The sequence below is a fragment of the Galeopterus variegatus genome, unplaced genomic scaffold (genome assembly GCF_000696425.1).
Source record: "Galeopterus variegatus unplaced genomic scaffold, G_variegatus-3.0.2 Scaffold5776, whole genome shotgun sequence".
NCBI classification, from domain to species: Eukaryota; Metazoa; Chordata; class Mammalia; order Dermoptera; family Cynocephalidae; genus Galeopterus; species Galeopterus variegatus.
In genome coordinates this window covers 46,093-64,029 of record NW_007731887.1, presented here as the reverse complement: position 1 = coordinate 64,029, position 17,937 = coordinate 46,093, and the positions used below count along the sequence as shown (strand labels likewise).

At 37.0% G+C, this 17,937-nt stretch overlaps 1 protein-coding gene across 2 annotated transcripts in view; it reads right to left on the bottom strand.

Annotated features, from left to right (window-relative positions):
* The window catches only part of FAM174A (family with sequence similarity 174, member A), a 37,774-nt gene extending 29,207 nt beyond the window's left edge, over positions 1-8,567 (bottom strand). For both annotated transcript variants that reach the window (XM_008589956.1, XM_008589957.1), the window contains exon 1: positions 8,038-8,567. In XM_008589956.1, coding sequence (XP_008588178.1) covers positions 8,038-8,462 — 425 coding nt within the window. In that variant the 5' untranslated portion in view covers positions 8,463-8,567. The remainder of the gene's footprint in view (positions 1-8,037) is intronic.
* Between the last annotated feature and the right edge of the window lie 9,370 nt (positions 8,568-17,937).

Below are 17,937 nucleotides of genomic sequence, written 5' to 3'. Positions count from 1 at the left end.
CGGTCCCGGTCTGGTACGGGTGCGACACTGAGGGTTGCGATCCGTTGCCGGACATGAAAAATAGACAAAAAGGAAAAAAAAAAAAACTGGCTGAGCGAGGTGCGGGTGCAGCACTGAGGGTTGCGATCCGTTGCCGGACACGAAAATTAGACAAAAAGGAAAAAAAAAAAAACAAATCAGAAGAGATATCACAGAAGCCAAAGTAAGGGCCAGAATATTGATTGCTACAAAAAAAGAGGGAAACATATACATGAAATTGAGAGTGTGGTTATTAATAATCCTCGGCAAGGGTAAATTTAGAGTGGTAGCATTAGAGCTAGACTACAACAAGCAGAGGGAGGAATGAAAGGTGTGGAAATGGGGACATTTCAATGGAGGATGTCTCTTCCCTCCTACTGCATGAGCTTTATTTAGATTCCCTCTTTCTGACTTCTCAGGTAACAACTTTCCTTTGCTATATGTTCAGTATTTCCTGCTCTACTGGCTCTTTCCACACTACTGGTATTTAAACATAATTGGATATTCCACTCTTAAATGGATACCTTTATGTCTCTCTCATCCAATACTTCTCCCTTCTTGCACAGTTAAGATTATTAAGAGTGACCAAAATATATCCAAGAAGCAAAGATCAACTGAAAGTAGATTAGGTTATAGGGCAAGTTCACAGATGATTCCTGTTGATTAGAGATAAAAATTTCAGTCACTTATATAAATATAGTAGTTTTTGCTATGATATTAAGTGACTTTTCAAATGGCTTTGTCTACAGAAATGAGATTCAGGAGCAGCCTCCTCCAATTAGCCTGATCTCTTGCAGCCATTTTCCTCAAATTTCAATTTATTACTACAAAAATCAGTGTCACTCCTCCACTAAATAAGCTCCTTGAGCATAAACATGACACCTTTGTTATCTTTAAAGTCCCATATCCAGAACAGTTTGAGGGACATAACAGTCACTCAAACTTATCATAAACTGATTTATGTGGGTTTAAAGGTGGCCCATAAAATAACTTGCCTCACTACTTATTTTCATAGTCCACATTCAGCGTTATCCTACAAAAACTCCCCACCCAGCATGTCATACATGCAAATGGTTACTGATGTGCTAAGACAAAGATCCCCTCAGCTCTTGAGATCACTAAGCAGGCTCTAAGGTGGGCACACATTCTCATACATTATTTCATAAGTATATCAATCTCTAGATGTGATATGACATGAAAAGGTTTGAAAGCATTGCCCTGACCCCAATACCCCCAAGAAATTGGAAACACTTTACTTTTACCTCCCAGAACTGCACACATGACAGATATTGCTTAAATACAGAAAATCTTATTATCACATTTGGAAGGACAAAGTAAAAAGATAGTATTAGAAGCACTCCCAAAAGCCTTAATTGATTATGTCTGTACTCCCTGTGGAAAGGGAAGACATCTGTAGAAGAAATCAGAAAAATATAGTAAGAGAAGATAAATAAGTCATTATCACTATCAAACCACAATGAGAGGAACTGTGCTAAGCACTTTATGTAGACCCTTGAAGCAATCATTTCCGGTAGACACAATTATTTTTTTCTATTTTACAAAACCTGAGCTAAATCTTAGAGATGCCAATTAACTCACCTGAGAGTACACAGGCAATGTATTCTTGTGTGAAGCTGGGATTAGAATTCAGGGAGTATGATTTCCCATCAGGTTATGCTGAAATGGGACCAGGACAGGATAATGGAACAGAAGTCAATAGAGGAAAATAACTCAAGAACAAAATGATCATTATAACAATTGCAGCTGAACTGTTCAGAGACTCTTTTGGTAGAATAAATAACATTTGGTAATATGGAGGTGACCTTATAGACTGCTGTCCTTCAAAAAAGCTCAAGTTTCCTCTGTCCCCCTACTTATCTCCACCTGTAATGGTAGAGGAGCAATGATCTTAACTGGTCAAATTGCAGGCTATTTTTTGAGCCAGTCCTAGGGACTGGAGTTTTAAATTGCTGGCTTAAAAAAATATCTAGCAACATGGGTATGAATAATTTACATTCCTCCCCAAAGCCTAGAGCAAAGATGGAGCAGGGATATGAACATCTGCTGTCTTTGGTGACTGCATTCATTTCCTTAGAGCACCCCATACTTCTTTATTGATATCATCTCTCCCACAATAGACGTAGTCTGGTGAGATGATAATTAGGATCACTACCATTCTTGCCAATAGGTGGGAAAAATTTATTTCTCCTTCCTGGGAATTTGATTCCTGAGCTGAGGGACACAGACACTGAAAACTACTGCATACTCATGAAATGAAATGCTCTTGCAAAGAGACCTCTGTCAAATTTTGGCTTCTTGTCTCCTAAGTTGCCTTGGTTCCTACCTGTTCCTAAAACCTGATTCTTCAGCTTTTCTTTGACTTTTTAAGATCTCAAAATTCTACTGCATACTCATGAAATGAAATGCTCTTGCAAAGAGACCTCTGTCAAATTTTGGCTTCTCGTCTCCTAAGTTGCCTTGGTTCCTACCTGTTCCTAAAACCTGATTCTTCAGCTTTTCTTTGACTTTTTAAGATCTCAAAATTCTTCCAATAAATTCCCTTTAGTCTAAGTTAGCCAAACTTTTTTCTTATGTTTTATCAAAACAGTAATTGATATAAGCAGTAATCTAATCTTTAACATTAGAAGGAAGAATGAAAGGAAAGTTATAAGAAGGATGAGGAAGCCTATTTCTGTTGAAAACACCTAACAAAATTACCACTATTTGAACATTCCCTATCTGAACATTTACCTTCTAAGTCTAATCAAACCTACTTCATTTACTAAATGTTTGGGTACAAACACTGTGCTCAGTCCTGGATAAAAAGTGGTAAGTAAAACAATTTCCTTTCTCAGTTTTTCTGAGTCTTCTCTAGAAGCTTCACTTCCCACTGGTCCCTGACATATTTGACTCCCATACCACTGATATGTCATCATTTTAACATGTTGGCTCTTGACCACATACCACTTAACACTTTTAAAATTTTGAATGTATGAGTGAACATTTTGGGAAGGTAAGCTTTCATCTCTGCAAAGAGTATCAATTCCTTGAGAACTTACACTTGTTAAATACATTTCCAAACTCTTGGGTCTCTCTCTACAAAAAGCATTGACTATATAATACCCAGATGAATAAATGTTGACAAACCAGAACAATTTACAATTGTTAGAAAAATTCCACTTTCAAAGAATATATAAACAACTAAAATGGAAATTCCACAAAGGCAGGGAGTTTCCCATCTTGTGCACTGCTAATCCTCATCGTAAGACATACTGATACATAATAGGTGGTCAATAATATTTATGAAATCATGGCAGTGACTAAATCTAAAAATGGAAAAATAGTCAAAGTATTCCATTTTTGCCTAAATTGAGTGATTTCTATCAATGTCTTATGATTTTATAAGTAGTCCTAAAACCATATGTTTTCATATGTTAAATTGCTCAACTCATATTCTTAACTAATCAGCTAGCAGAGATATGGTTACCAATCTGACATCCATAATTTATTAGTGACTTGCTCCAGGAGTTAAGATAGAAAAACGTATAATCAGATTAACAAAGATTGCTTTAAAATATCACCATTCCCTGAATATATCTAGCAAATCCAGGAAATCTTTGGATGAAGGGAGGGACGTAGAAGGGTGAGATAGGATACTGAACTATTCCAGCTCAGCACAGACATGATGATCAATACATGGTAAGATTGACTCAATTTTTAAAACAGTGAAACTTGCAGGTTTAACATTCAACAAAAATTATATGTTTTAAACAGAAAGACACTGGGCATATAATATCCACTTTGTTTTTCTCCATAAATCAGCTAGCCATCTTTATGTGCAATATCACTTTAAGTCGGTTACTTTACCACAGGAAGCAGCATAGTGGTTGAGAATGGTTAGTTCAGGCACAGCTGGGTTTAGGCTGATCCTATATTTGTACCTTTGGAAAAACTAACCCTGAGCAGCCTCAATTTCCTCAACAAGAATACTATTACATTGAAGGTTTTTGCAAGAATTAAAGTGGAAAATGCACACGAAGTATGTGGCATTATATCTGACACAAATTAGCTATTAAGATAGTAAGTAAAATCTCAAAATAATGTTTTAGTAAGTAAATCTCTTTGAAAGAAATCTAATTTTGTGTCTCAGTTTATAGGCTTTGGTAACCATTCAAATTAAATTAATATTGTGTATTTCCTCTAAATGAAATAATGGAGTCTTCAAAAAGTTCATGGAAAGATTCATATGATCCTTTAATTCCACTTTCCATGAACTTTTTGAGTACCGTTGTACTAAAAGAACTGCATTTAAATGCCTTTTCTTAGCATCCTGGACACTCTTTATTATCTATATGATTATTTGATTAATGTCCTCTGATCCTCCAGTCTATAAGTGCCACAGAAGCAGAAATATTTATTTTGCTCACAAGTATATGCCAGATGCCCAGTACCGGGCAGTTGAATAAATACTGACTGCCTGAATGAAGGCTATCATGCTAAATTTCATGCTCATCTCAACCATATCAAATAGGTTTTAATCCCCATTTCACAAAAGGGATTCTGAAACTGGAGAGGTTAAGTAACTTGCTAAAGATCATAGTGAGAAAAAGTGGAAGGGTTAGAATCTAAAACTTGATCTCCTTCCAATACACCACATTAAGTAAAAATTGAAAAAAACTGTAATGACGGCATGAATAAAAAATTCCCTGCTTTAAGGCAAGGACTATTATTCACAAAGTTATTTATAAATTGTTTCTATATTATCAATATACATACTCAAAAATAATAACAAACTTTAAAAGTGTCCCCCCCCACCCCCCGGCCTTATACATTTGACTGTGTGAGAACATCCTATAGAGGAAGGAAATCTATGTATTAATTGAGATATTCACACTTCTTTATTCTCTCAGTAAGTAGTAATTACTCTTAAATTTCCAAATCCTCACCATCTAGCTATACAGCAATATAAAGAATTAACTAAGAATGCCCATTCATTAGGCAACTACTTTATTCAATGCCCACCATACGTTGTACAAAATGTTCAGCATACAGTAGAGAATAAAACAGACAACAAGCCTCTTTTCATAGATTGTGTTCATTTCAGAAAGTCTACTCTGTCCCTACTGTGTTCCTTGCACATATTTTTCAATTTCTACAGTGAGAATCTGATTATTCTTTGGAATAGACTCAAAGTGAAAGTTATTCCTAGCCACATATTCATTATAACCGAGTTAAGCTAAAACAAAACAAATTGAAGTCTCACAGAGTTCAACATAATAAAATTTTACAAGTAAAATATTCTCTGGGTCACCCCATATCAGTTAAGAAAATGATTTTGGGCTCATTCTTTCCCCTTGGTGTGCCAATAACGAATGCTGGTATACTATAACACATATTTTGGAAGTGTGAGCCAAAATGAGGATTTACCAAAATGAGGATGAAAATCATAATCTGGAAGTGATAAATATGAGTTCTGAACACCACCCAAAAATTGTTAACATCAATCAAGCTTTGGACCTTAGGTAGCCAACTAAATTTAGGACTTGGACTACACGAATGTGTTAGATGCTGGTTAAAGAATACAGTTTTTATTAGGCATAGTTCAAAATTTGGCTGTTATCACACAACATGTTATTTATTGAGTCATCCAACAGAACCTGATTGAAAAAACTGTATCCTTCTAAGTTTTACAGCAATAAAGACAGAAAAATCAATGACAATAAACATACGTACATAAGATTATAAATAAGGTGGAAGCAAAAGAAAAAATGAGAAAGGGATATCATCCTCTCCAAATTATCATCATGCCCATAATTTACATGTATAAGAAATATAATATTCACTGTACTACAGATCTTCATAGGAGTACAGACAGCGTTAAACAACAATTATATATTGAGAAAAATAATGTTTCAATTTTCATTTAATCTTTCTTTATAGCAATCAAAAAGTCTCAATTTTTTGGTAATATGCCTTCAATACCTCCTGAACATTATCTAACTTCCTTCCCCTTTAACAGAGAGTGGTCGTGGAAGGTTTTCCACACAGGGTGCTGAGCTGTGGGACTCCGAGGCCTATGTCTACAGGCCTTGGTTCACCTTGGGAAGCTTTCATGGCCAAGAGGCAGTGCCCCCAGCCCAGAGGATTTGTTGGCCTTTGTGAGCCAAATGTATCTAGCTCAGTAATATTGTTTACACCATTGGTTCTCAGACGTTTTGGATTCCTTTACATTCTCAAAAATTATTTAGAACCCCTAAAGAATTTTTATTTATGTGGATTATATATATCAATATTTAACATACAGATTAAATCTGAGAAAACTTTTAAATACTTACCAGTTGATTTAAAATAATAACAAATATATTACAAGTTAACATAACTTTTTATGAAAAATAACTATACTGTCAAAAAAGAAAACAAAAATTATGGGTGGATTATATATATCAATATTTAACATACAGATTAAATCTGAGAAAACTTTTAAATACTTATCAGTTGATTTAAAATAATAACAAATATATTACAAGTTAACATAACTTTTTATGAAAAATAACTATACTGTCAAAAAAGAAAACAAAAATTATGGAAAGAATGACATTGATTTAGGTTTTCTTAAATCCCTTTAATACCTGGCTTAAAGTGATAGAAGTAATTAGAAAATAGAAACAGATAGGAAATAGAAAACAGCTAGATTTTCATATTTGCCTCTGCAGTCAATCATCTGCAATGTGCTTGGTTGAAGGATAGGAAGAAAATACAGCTTCACACAGATATGAACTTGGAAAAGGAAGCATTTTAATAGCCTTTTTAGGTATCAGTGATTATTCTTTTTTTGATACTACACCAAAATTTGACAAGAGGTAGTTATTAAAGGTTAATTGCAATGTGGAATCTAAAACAATATTAATGGACTTTTTGTACCCTATAAACTTGTAAGAAAATGTACTATTTTGAAAATAAGTTTTGATACTGTAGATTCCCCAGACAGTTCTCAAGGAAACCCCACCCTCAGGATTCTCTGGACCACTTGAGGAGAACCACTAGCTTTACTTTTACAGTACTTTTTTAATCAGCCACTTAAGCCAAGTGACATTGGTTTTCTATTTATAACACCTATAATGACTTGTTTAAAAGGAAACTTAGTGTGAATAATCAATTTATAGAAATACATTAAATAACGGAATTATGGGACAAATGTGAAGTAGTTTGGAAAACAATAAACAAGCACAATCGTGCAAACCTACCCTCTACTCTTACATTATAGTGGAGAAAACTGCTAGACAGCTTTCCCTCTTTTCCTCTCTTGGTTGGCTCCTTTTAATGATGAGATCTTGGCTCTGTATGTCAACTCTTCAGAGGTGGTCCCCAACTAATTAGGTACAACCTAATTACTTAGGTGGCAGGATTAAAGGCCAATACTAAGAAACACTGATGGTAAGGAAGAACTTTTCTTCTTCTAAATTTTATATAAATAAAATATCCATAAGTCCCTTCTGCACTACTATTAATCCACTCAAATAAATATTGATTTCCTGTTAAGTGGCAGCACTGTTCTAAGAACTCAAAGATTTATAAACCTACTAAATAGGAATCCTGCCCTAAAAGAGTTTGCATATTGATGGGCAAAACTTTGGCAAGTTAGGTACACAAAAATAAATAGAGTAGAAAGGGAGAACTATTACTACACAGTTGTCAACACTAGAAGGAATAAAAGATCACTTCCACTTCAGGGAAAGGGTGCTCTTTGAGTCTGAGGCGGGCCTCAAACAAGATGAAGAGATTTGGAGGTGTAGTACTAATTTATAATGGAAAGGCAACAACTACTTGGAGATTTAATTTCCCCCAAAAGAAAGAGGCCATTAAGACAGTCAAAAGCACTTTCTCACTCAGGGAGGAGCTCCTGATGCTGGAGGAGGGGAGAAAGCAAGGCCAGGTGATAGAAATCTGCCTCGCTGGAGGGAGGTCACCGGCCAGCCCATCTCAGGCTCACGGGGGAGCCCCATCGAGGCTTCGCCTCACCTGACCGTCCTGACCACGAAGTACACCAGCACCGCGCCGCTCACCACCATCAGCACGGTCAGGGCCCTCTGGGTCATGGGCTTGTCGCCAGGGTTGGGGCTCACCGCGAGGCCGCCACCCTCTGAGACTTCGCCGGCCTTCCCTCCGTGATCGACCGCCGCAAGCCCCGCCCCGGGGCTGCTGCCGTTGCCGCCTTCTGAGGCACGCGGCCCCGTGGCTTCAGCCGGAGAACGGCCCGGCTGCTGGGCAGCGGTGGGGCCCGGCGGCAGCGGCGACAGGGTCCGCGGCCCATGGTCTGGAGGCGCGGCCTCGGCCGCCTGCAGCAGCACCGCCAGAGGCCCGCTCAGCGCTGGCAGCAGGAGCAAGAGGACGACGGAGTTCAGGAGGCGGCTGAGACAGCAGCAGCAGCAGTGCGGGGCCTTCATCGTCCCCAAAACTCTCTCTCACCACACGGGAGCCGCCGGGCCCACCACCCTGGCAACAGGAGGGACCATGGGCGCCGCGGAGAATAAGGAAGAGGTGACCAAATCCCGGGCTGAGGCCCAGCCCCTCCCCTGCAGGCGGCAGAGGAGACTGCGGCGGCAGCTGCCGGGAGAACCGGAAGTTCGTACATTTCAGCAGCCACTGCTGTTACGGATGCTTTAGGTTGCTAACTCGTAGGGGTGGGGCGCGCTCAGTGACGTCAGAAGCCTAGGGCCGAGTGCGCAGGCGCCCTGGTCGAAGAGCGTTGTGGGGGCTTTGCTGTGCGATGGTCTGCATCTGCTCAGGTGTTTTCTTGACTGTTAGTATCTGCTTAAACTGAATTTCTGTGTTACTGATGTCAGAGTTAAACAGGCAAGGAAGACTTGCCTTCAGAGTGAAGGATGAGTAACAAGAAGGTAGACATAAAAGGATTGTGTGACATGTGCAACAACTCTTTCATGCAGGAACCATGAGAGAGAGGAAGCTGATAGTTTGAATTTCTTGGTGCAAAACTGCAAAAGCACATCTAATCAGTAGGCAAGACGGCTTAAAGTTTCCCTCAACTTGCTTACAAACTTTAATCAAGCTTTTTTCCTGCCTCTAAGCCCCTGACCTCCCTTTCTTCAGAGCATTTACTTTATAAAGTTTATCATTTCAAATGCTTTCTCTACTCCTTTGAGATGTAAATCTTATAAAAAGCTTCTTGCCAGTGTTATAACTCAAGACTTTTTCTCAAGGATCTGGCACCCATCTTTTTGAAATGTAATCAACAAGGAAGACAGTGCCCCTATCTCCCATTTTCTGTGGGAGGATAGGAGCCTAACCTCTGTAGACTCATTCAAGTTGTAAAATCACCTCCTGTTATGAAGATAAGAGACAGTTTACTTTTTCTTTGAGTAAAGTTGATTAGCAAGCACAGGTGTTCTATAATTCCCTCATCCCAGCTCTTAAAAACTGTCCAGTTCTTTTAGAGAAGTTGAACTCAGAGGAGTTCTGGCCCTTCTCCCCTATTGCAATAGTCTTAAATAAAGTCTTCCTTGCCTACTTAACTTTGACATCAGTAACGTGGAACTTCAGTTTCAGCAGATACTAAGAAAACACCTGACCAGAAGTAGAAGTTAATATTTGTTATGCTTTTTAAAACATATTAATCTAACAAATCATTCAGAGTTCCTGCTCTTTGCTTAGCACTATGCTAAATTCAAAGTTGTATATAGTGAACAAAATAAGACTCATTCTCTGCCCTCATGGAACTTAGTTTCAAGTGGGGATAACAACAATAATCACACTAATTTTCAATTCTGAAGTGTGTGTTATAAATTAAAAGTACAAAATCTATAGTACAAATATTGTAGAGAGCTGTTTTACAAGACCACTGCTCTAACCCCTGAGCTGTGGAGCCAACTGCTAGAGAGCTATTTGAGGTAGGATAGACAGCATAGAGTTTTATCTTTTTCAGGGAGCAGGGTGATAAAGTTGCTTCTGCCTGGTAATATTGTAGGGACTAGGCATCTGAATGTTGGGTTCCAGTGTGAGGAAGCCCATTTGTGATACATCCTAGTGTCAGCTAGGCATTTATCAATGATAAAGTGGCTCTTTTGATTTCCCATCTTCTTTACTCAGAATGTTATTTCAAACCATAAGTGGGAGAGAGTTGGTATTTAATGCCATTCTTCCCCACCACCCAAGAAAATCCAACATTCAGCTTGTCAAAGAAAGAAAGGAGAAAAAAAGAAAGAAAACGTGCATTATCTTTCCTTCCTTCCAAAATCTGATTTTGGCATTGTGTATTTTTGTCTCGATTAGTGACATTATTATTCTTCTAGGTGCTCAGGCATAAAATCTTGGAGTCATTTGTTCCCTACAATTTTCCATCTGTGGCAAACTTTGCCAGTAACTGGGACATACAAAATGCTAAATTGTTCTGAAATCTCAGAGTCAAACTAATGTTTCTAAATGATTAGAGCAAGTCACGTTCTATTGCTTCTCAATGTGTGACTCCCAACCACCTGAATCAGAATCAAAGGCATTTTATTTAAAATGCAGACTCCAGAAATTCTGAGATAGAATTTTTGGGAATGAGGATATGGACTAAATAAGCCTTTTTATAAAGCTCTCAGGGTGATTTTTATTTACACTAAAATTTAAGAATCTCTCCTTTCCCTCATCACCTGCATCCAGATGTTGTCGTATCCTGTCCGCTTCCCAAATGTCTTTTCCATTAAGGCATGCTTTTCTGCACCCTGCTTGTAACTAATCATTTTTATATTGCTAGGGCTTTCTGCTTTCACTTAGACCCTATGTATTACTGCTGGGGTAAACCTTTCAACTTTAGATCTCTCGAGTAAAAAACAAAAACCAATTGATTCTTCAGGTATTCTCAGTCCTCAACAACAGTGATCTTAAGCACACAAAGCCCTTTGGTATTGTTTGTAATTCATCATGATGTAAAGATATGTTTAAATCTGTCATAGGAATGAGGAACAATTTTTACAGGAGAAAATATTGTATGTTGCTTTTGCAATATAAAATGAACATTTTGAGCACAAATATCTATTTGAAATATAGTTATCAAACTATAATTGGTTTTTTCTGAATCTTTCTATTAATATTAATATACTACTTGTTCATTTACTTGTTATCAGTTGGCTTGCAAACAAGTGGGACCAACCAGTAGAGATTTAAGAACAAATAGGGGAGAAAAATTCCTAGAATGAGAAATTTATATCAAATTAGTTAAATTCACCTGTTAATTTACCTCAGCTGATAGAACAACCATATTTCATGGAAATATAGTTAAGAACCATTGGCCTGCTGAATAAAATCTGAACTCTTCAGTCTGGTATTAAATAATGATTATGAACATTAATTAAGTACCTAGTATGTACCAGATATCATGATATCAAATATTAAATGATTAGCTTGTTTAATCCTCAAAAGTACCTCATAATTGTTCCTATTTTACAATTGATGAAACTGAGACAGAGTAATTAATTTGGCCAATACTCAAGTGATTAGAAACAATAGAGCTGGATACTGAACTCCAGCAGTCTAGTAGCAGAGGTGTTCTATTAAAGGCCACATTATTATATTCTGCTAATTAAGCATTTCCGTGATTTGATTCTAGCTTCTTGTCTCCATCAACTATTGTTAGAATAATGCTGCATAACCAATAACCATAAAAATCTCACTGGCATACAACAAATAAGTGTTTCTTTCTCATATGTCTTTGGGCAAGCTGGGGCTGACTGACTTCAGCTGCCCTTGGCTGCACTTGGTTCCAGGTCACAGGGTTAGTTCAAGTTTACTCCACGTCTCTCACATTCTTCTAGGATCAGAGGGGTATCCGGGTCATGTTCTTCTCCAGGCTAAGATCAGAACTTCCTGGTCAAAGAGGGTGAGTAGAAGGGAAAAGGGAAATGGGGAATAGTTATAGTGAGGAGCTGCATGTGTGTGTGTGTGTGTGTGTGTGTGTGTGTGTGTGTGTGTGTGTGTGTGTGTGAAATGGGGAATAGTTATAGTGAGGAGCTGCGTATGTGTGTGTGTGTGTGTGTGTGTGTGTGTGTGTGTGTGTGTGTGTGTGTGTGTTTGTGTGTCTACCCCAAAGCCTCACCTAATGCCCTTGGCATGCATCTCATTGGTGAGAGGTATGTCACATGGCTGCATCTAGTTTCCAAGGAATCTGGGAATTTTAAGATTTAAATGGACATATTCTAGTCTCCAGCAAAACAGTGTTTATGTTAGCAAGGAAAAAGACCAAAATTGATATTGATTGGCCTCATCTTCAGTTAAGTCTACCAGAGGACAAAGCTTAGTAACTATTCCCTGTTGGCAAAATGTCCTTGCTTGTTCATTAAGAAGGAAAGATAAGAGATTGGCTAAGCTGTAATGGTCATTCATAGTCACACACACACACACACACACACACACACACCCTTAATGGAATGTCATACTCTCACACTTTAAATGGAAGAAAACTTTGACATAGGTGACTGAAGTCCAAAAGGAAACAGAGTTCAATAGTCAGAATAGAGAATGTGAAGTGATCACAAAACTAGGAGGCCTAAAGAATGCATTAAAAGCCAGAATGTGAAGGCAGCATTGGAATGTCAGATAGAAAACTGAAGGGCAACAGTTCAAGGATAAGAAGGGAAGAGTGCAGCTGTAGTACGCACAACATAACCAAGCAGGGGTATGAATAAATTTTAGGATGAAATATCTATAAAATAAAATGACCATACAAAAGGGCTTTGGTTCTTGAGAGGAAAGAGAGTAGGTGAGCCCCATAGTTTCCCTGGATCTCTGTGGGGGAACAGTTTCTCAGCTGCAGTGCAGTTACCTGGAGTTCAGTTCTAGCATGGAAGTCTCTTATCTAATAAGGCAGAGATCAGAGTTCTGCATTTTTTAAGTGGCTGGAATTTGGGGGGCAGGGCAGTAAGAGAAGGAATCTGACTGAGAGGTGGGCACTACAACTGTAGGTGGACTCTGGATCCACTTTAACAAAGCTGAAAACCAAGTCCTAACAGTATTCTTAAGGAAACATAGCTTGGTGATTGAATCACATTGATTTAGGGGAATTCAGAAAATAGATAAACAGAAATTATATGATCACAAGTACAGCGATAGGCAATGATTACAAAACAACCCCATGAAACTATGGAACAATATTGCACAGTTTAGTGTATACGTGTTGGAGCTGCAAAAGGAAAAGACAGTATAATGAAGCAGTAAAATATTTTTGAAAACTGACAGATGAAGAACTTTCACTCCAAGTTACAAGATGGTCAGAGATCAGTAAGCAAGATAAATACAAAGGAAACCGCATTTAGGCATATCAAAGTTACACTGAGAGTTATGCATATCAGATTTCCAAATAAAAATATCTTTAAAACAGCTGAGAGTGAGGGGGAAGCATCACATACAGAACAGTAACAAAAAGGAAGGCATACTTTTCATCAGAAACAATGGATACCAGAAGACAATGTAGTAACATCTTGAAGGTGCTAAAAGAAAACAAAAAGCTATCAGTCTTGAAGTCTATATCCAGTGAAAAGATTCTCCAAAAGAATGGTGAAATAACGATATTTTCAGATAAGTGAAAGCTGAAGAAATTAATTTCAAGCAGACTGTACTACAAGAAATACTAAAGGATGTTTGAATGAAAATGATACAGGATGGAAATTTCGAAGAAGAGAACATTAAGTGGAAAGAGAAAATCAGTGTGTAAATACAAAAATCCCTGGGTTCTTTTTATCCTATTCTAATTTCTTAAAAATAATAAATTACTTTGCAAAATAGTATTACTGGGCTGCGTGTTTGATGCGCGTACAAATTAAAATATGGCAATAGCTTAAAAGTAGAGGACAGCAGAGATGTAGGAAGCAGAAATATATAGCTTCCCGTTTGTGAGGTAAGACATGTTAGGTGTGAAGTTTGAAATGTGTATGAAGTGAGAAGTGGGATGTTTCTAAGTAGAATTGTGCTTTTGTAAAGCTATTATATTTGTGAAGTGTGAGGTGGGATATGTCAGGTTCACACCTGGTATTTGTGAAATAGGAAGTTTAAAAAATTAGGAGTGAAGACGATTGAAGTGGCACAATATTTATGTTAAATAGACTTGTTGTTAAATTAAGGAAGAATATTGTTAGAACTACAGCAACCAGTAAAAAATAATGAAAATACCTATATCTAAGAGAAGATAATATAAATAACTACCAATAAAAATATATCCTTGTCAGGCATTTCTTATAGCAGATTATGAAAAAGACATATTTCTGATAATAAAAGTGATACATTGACATTATCAAAGTTTATAAATTTACAGTATAAAGAAGCAGTAATTCCACCAGCCTGAGAATTTTCAATATTCATTTTCAGGATTCCAATGTTATATATGTGTCTGTGCACATAGATGTACATATATAAATACTTTTTGCTTATATTATACACTTAGAACAATATGGTATATATAATTTGTATTCTGTTTTTACACTTCATATCAGAAATATCTTATTTGTTTTAAATCTCTTTGTGAACTTGAATTTTAATGATTTACCATATGTGTTTACTACATTGGATCATTTCCCTTTAGCTTAACATAATTATTTAATATACTCCTATGATATTCTTTTATTTAAATATTTTTCTTCATTTCTGCCATTGAGTTATTTTTTAAAGGAAATGTATGCCAGTGACCTTGTTTTAGGATGTTAAGTATGCAAAGTCTCTGTTTTGAAGATTAAAAAAAAAAATGTGTCAGTTGGCTGACAAGCAGAAGTGGATAGAGCTGAGGAAAATAGGAAATGGTAAATGGCTCTCATTGGCTGTAGCTGAGCCACAAACCGCAGAATAATAACTGCGGAAAAGAAACTCAAGACTGGTCAAAGCAAAAGCACGAACACAGGAAGGTGGTGTTTGAGAGCAGAGTCAGATATGCAGTAGAATGGCTTCCACTCACTGCCATCATCACTTGGGAGAAGGTTAGGCCTCGTACGGGAAGGTCATATTAGTGAACGTTTAGTCTTATGCAGTGATTTCGTATTCCCAAGATCAAGGATAGTGTGTTAGCAGTGAACCCAAAAGAAGTCACTATCAGGTTTGAAAGGAAAATTGAAAGAAATTAGTATTTTCTGAGTCGAGGGTGTTTTTGGCTGCCTGCTTCTCTGCACTGTACAATTTTCCAGATCAAGGATAGTGTGTTAGCAGTGAACCCAAAAGAAGTCACTATCAGGTTTGAAAGGAAAGTTGAAAGAAATTAGTATTTTCTGAGTCGAGGGTGTTTTTGGCTGCCTGCTTCTCTGCACTGTACAATTTTCCTTTAGCATCAGTGTTACCAAGGGCATATAAAAAAACGGAAAAGCATACTGCACTCATTGGCAATGGGAGGTTACCAGGCACTGAGGAATCACAGGGGTGGATGGGCCATGGGGTTTATAATCTGTAACACAAATTATTACATGTCTGCAATTGACTGTTATAGGACCTCTTCAATGCAATGTTTGTGTTTGGTGGTTGATATTGGTAAGAGACCGGGGAGGGGGAGAAATTTTTATTTTAAAGCCTAGAAACTAGACAAGTATCTCAGAAAAGAAAACCAAACGTCACCAAGGCAATTGAATATGTAAATATTTGCAAACAAATCTTGTCATTTCTTAAGTGAGCTGAAAACAAATTTAGAATTTCTTGGAGACATCATACTTGTATTTTAATTCCAGAAAAACATATGATGCCTAGATCATAATCATTATATATTTTTAATAGTTCATTAATTTGGAAGGATATTCTTGATACCATATAAAAGAGAGAAATGCTTCTTATTTATCAGTTGACTCCATACCTATGGTATGAAATCTTACTTTAGTTTATTTTAAAATATTTGTATTTGAACCGATATTAAATTTACATGGTTCAAAATTTAGAATGTGCAAAAAAATATTTACTGAAAAACGCTCTTCCATCCCTGTTCACCAGCAATACAGTTCCTCTTTTAAAGTCTCATAATGTTTTCAGTTTCCTGTCTACCTTCCAGAGATGTTCATACATACACAAGATATAGAGAACACAAATTAGATGGTACTGTTCTTTATGTACAGCCTGGTACTTTTTTGTTGTTATTTGTAAAAATGCCTTGGAGGGGCCGGCCCGTGGCTCACTCGGTAGAGTGCGGTGCTGATGCTAACTCTGATGATGAGCTATTCTATTAGACATTGTCTTAGTTTTCTATTGCTTATAACAGAATACCTGAAACTGGGTAATTTATAAAGAAACAGAATTTATTTCTTACAATTTTGAAGGATAGGAAGTCCAAGGTGGAGGAGGTACATCTGATAAGGGCCTTCTTCCTGGAGGGGACTTTCTGTAGAGTCCTACAGCATCACAGGACATCCCATAGCAGGAGAGCAAGAGCATACTAACATGCTTCTTTCTCTACTTATAAAGCCATTAGTCTATTCCTATGATAACTCATTAATCCATTCATGAGGGTTTAGCTGTCAGGATCCAATCCCCTATTAAAGACCTCACCTTTTCAATACCATATCAGGGATTAAGCTTCAACATGAGTTTTGGAGGGAACAAACATTCAAACCATAGCAGACATGATATAAATATTAGTATAGAAAAATGAGATATAATCCCAACTTTTAGGCACTCAAACTCAGATGAGGAATTAATCTAATAACATGCATTCAGTGAAATTGTAATGAATTTCTAGAAAATAATAAATACTATGAGAATAAAGATGAGAGCTACACTGTTGTACAGCAATGGGTTAAAATGTTATAAATACTAAGTTAAAAAAATTTTTACTCAATAACAAATTGCATTTTTTAATCTCTTCATATGTGTAATATGAGAAAATTACATATAAACCTATACTACATAATATAATCTGCACTATGTAACTTCTGCCCCTTAACTGAGTGCTATTTGAATTCAAAATAATTGGCCTAATTTCTTTCCCAGATTTTTTAAAGAATACCAGTAAATGAAATAACAATGTATGAGCCTACATATAAAAGATAGAAAATCACTAATACAATAATAAAAAAATAATAAAATACTTCAAGAATACAAGATTATTTATTTATTTATTGGTTAAGTCTAAATTCCAGATGTCTAATATAGTTTCTCTTTAATTTTTTTTTTTCAAAATAGGTAAAACAACAATGTTGGTCAAAGGGCACAACCTTTTAGTTATAAAATGAAGAAGTTCTGGAGACCTAATGTGCAGCATAGTGATTACATAATAACGTATTGTATACTTGAAATTTGCTGAGAGTAAACCTTAAGTATTTTCACCATGCACAAACAAGGTAACTCTCTGAGGTGGTCAATATGTTAACTTGATTGTGGTAATCATTTCACAATGTATACATGTATCAAACCATCACATACCTTAAATATATCTTAAATATACACAATTTTTATGTTTCAATTCTACCTTCAGAAAACTGGGGGGAAATGCCTAATTGTGTAGAACTTCAGTATTATGTATTGACCAATCCTGACATTCTTTCATCACTTTACACAAAACTAATGATGTCACAGTATTTTTACCCAAATGGGACTTTGTTACATGAATGAAATTTTTTTTTTTTTTTTTTTTTTTGTCTTTTTCCGTGTCCAGCAATGGATCGCAACCCTCAGTGTTGCCCCTGTACCGGACCAGCAACGGGATCGCAACCCTCGGTGTTGCCCCCGCGCCTCGCTCAGCCAGTGTGCGGGAACCGGTCTGTATGTGGGACCCGAACCCTCGGTGGGAGCGCCACCGCGCTTCCCAAGCGGCGCACTAGCACAGTGCGCCACCGGGCCGGCCTACATGAATGAAATTTTAATGTGTCTAAAGTTCTCTGCTCTTGCAAGTTTTAAATCGAAATATAAACTGCTTTAAATGAGATTCACACAGGAATGCCTGTGGGATTAAATGCAGCTTCAAAT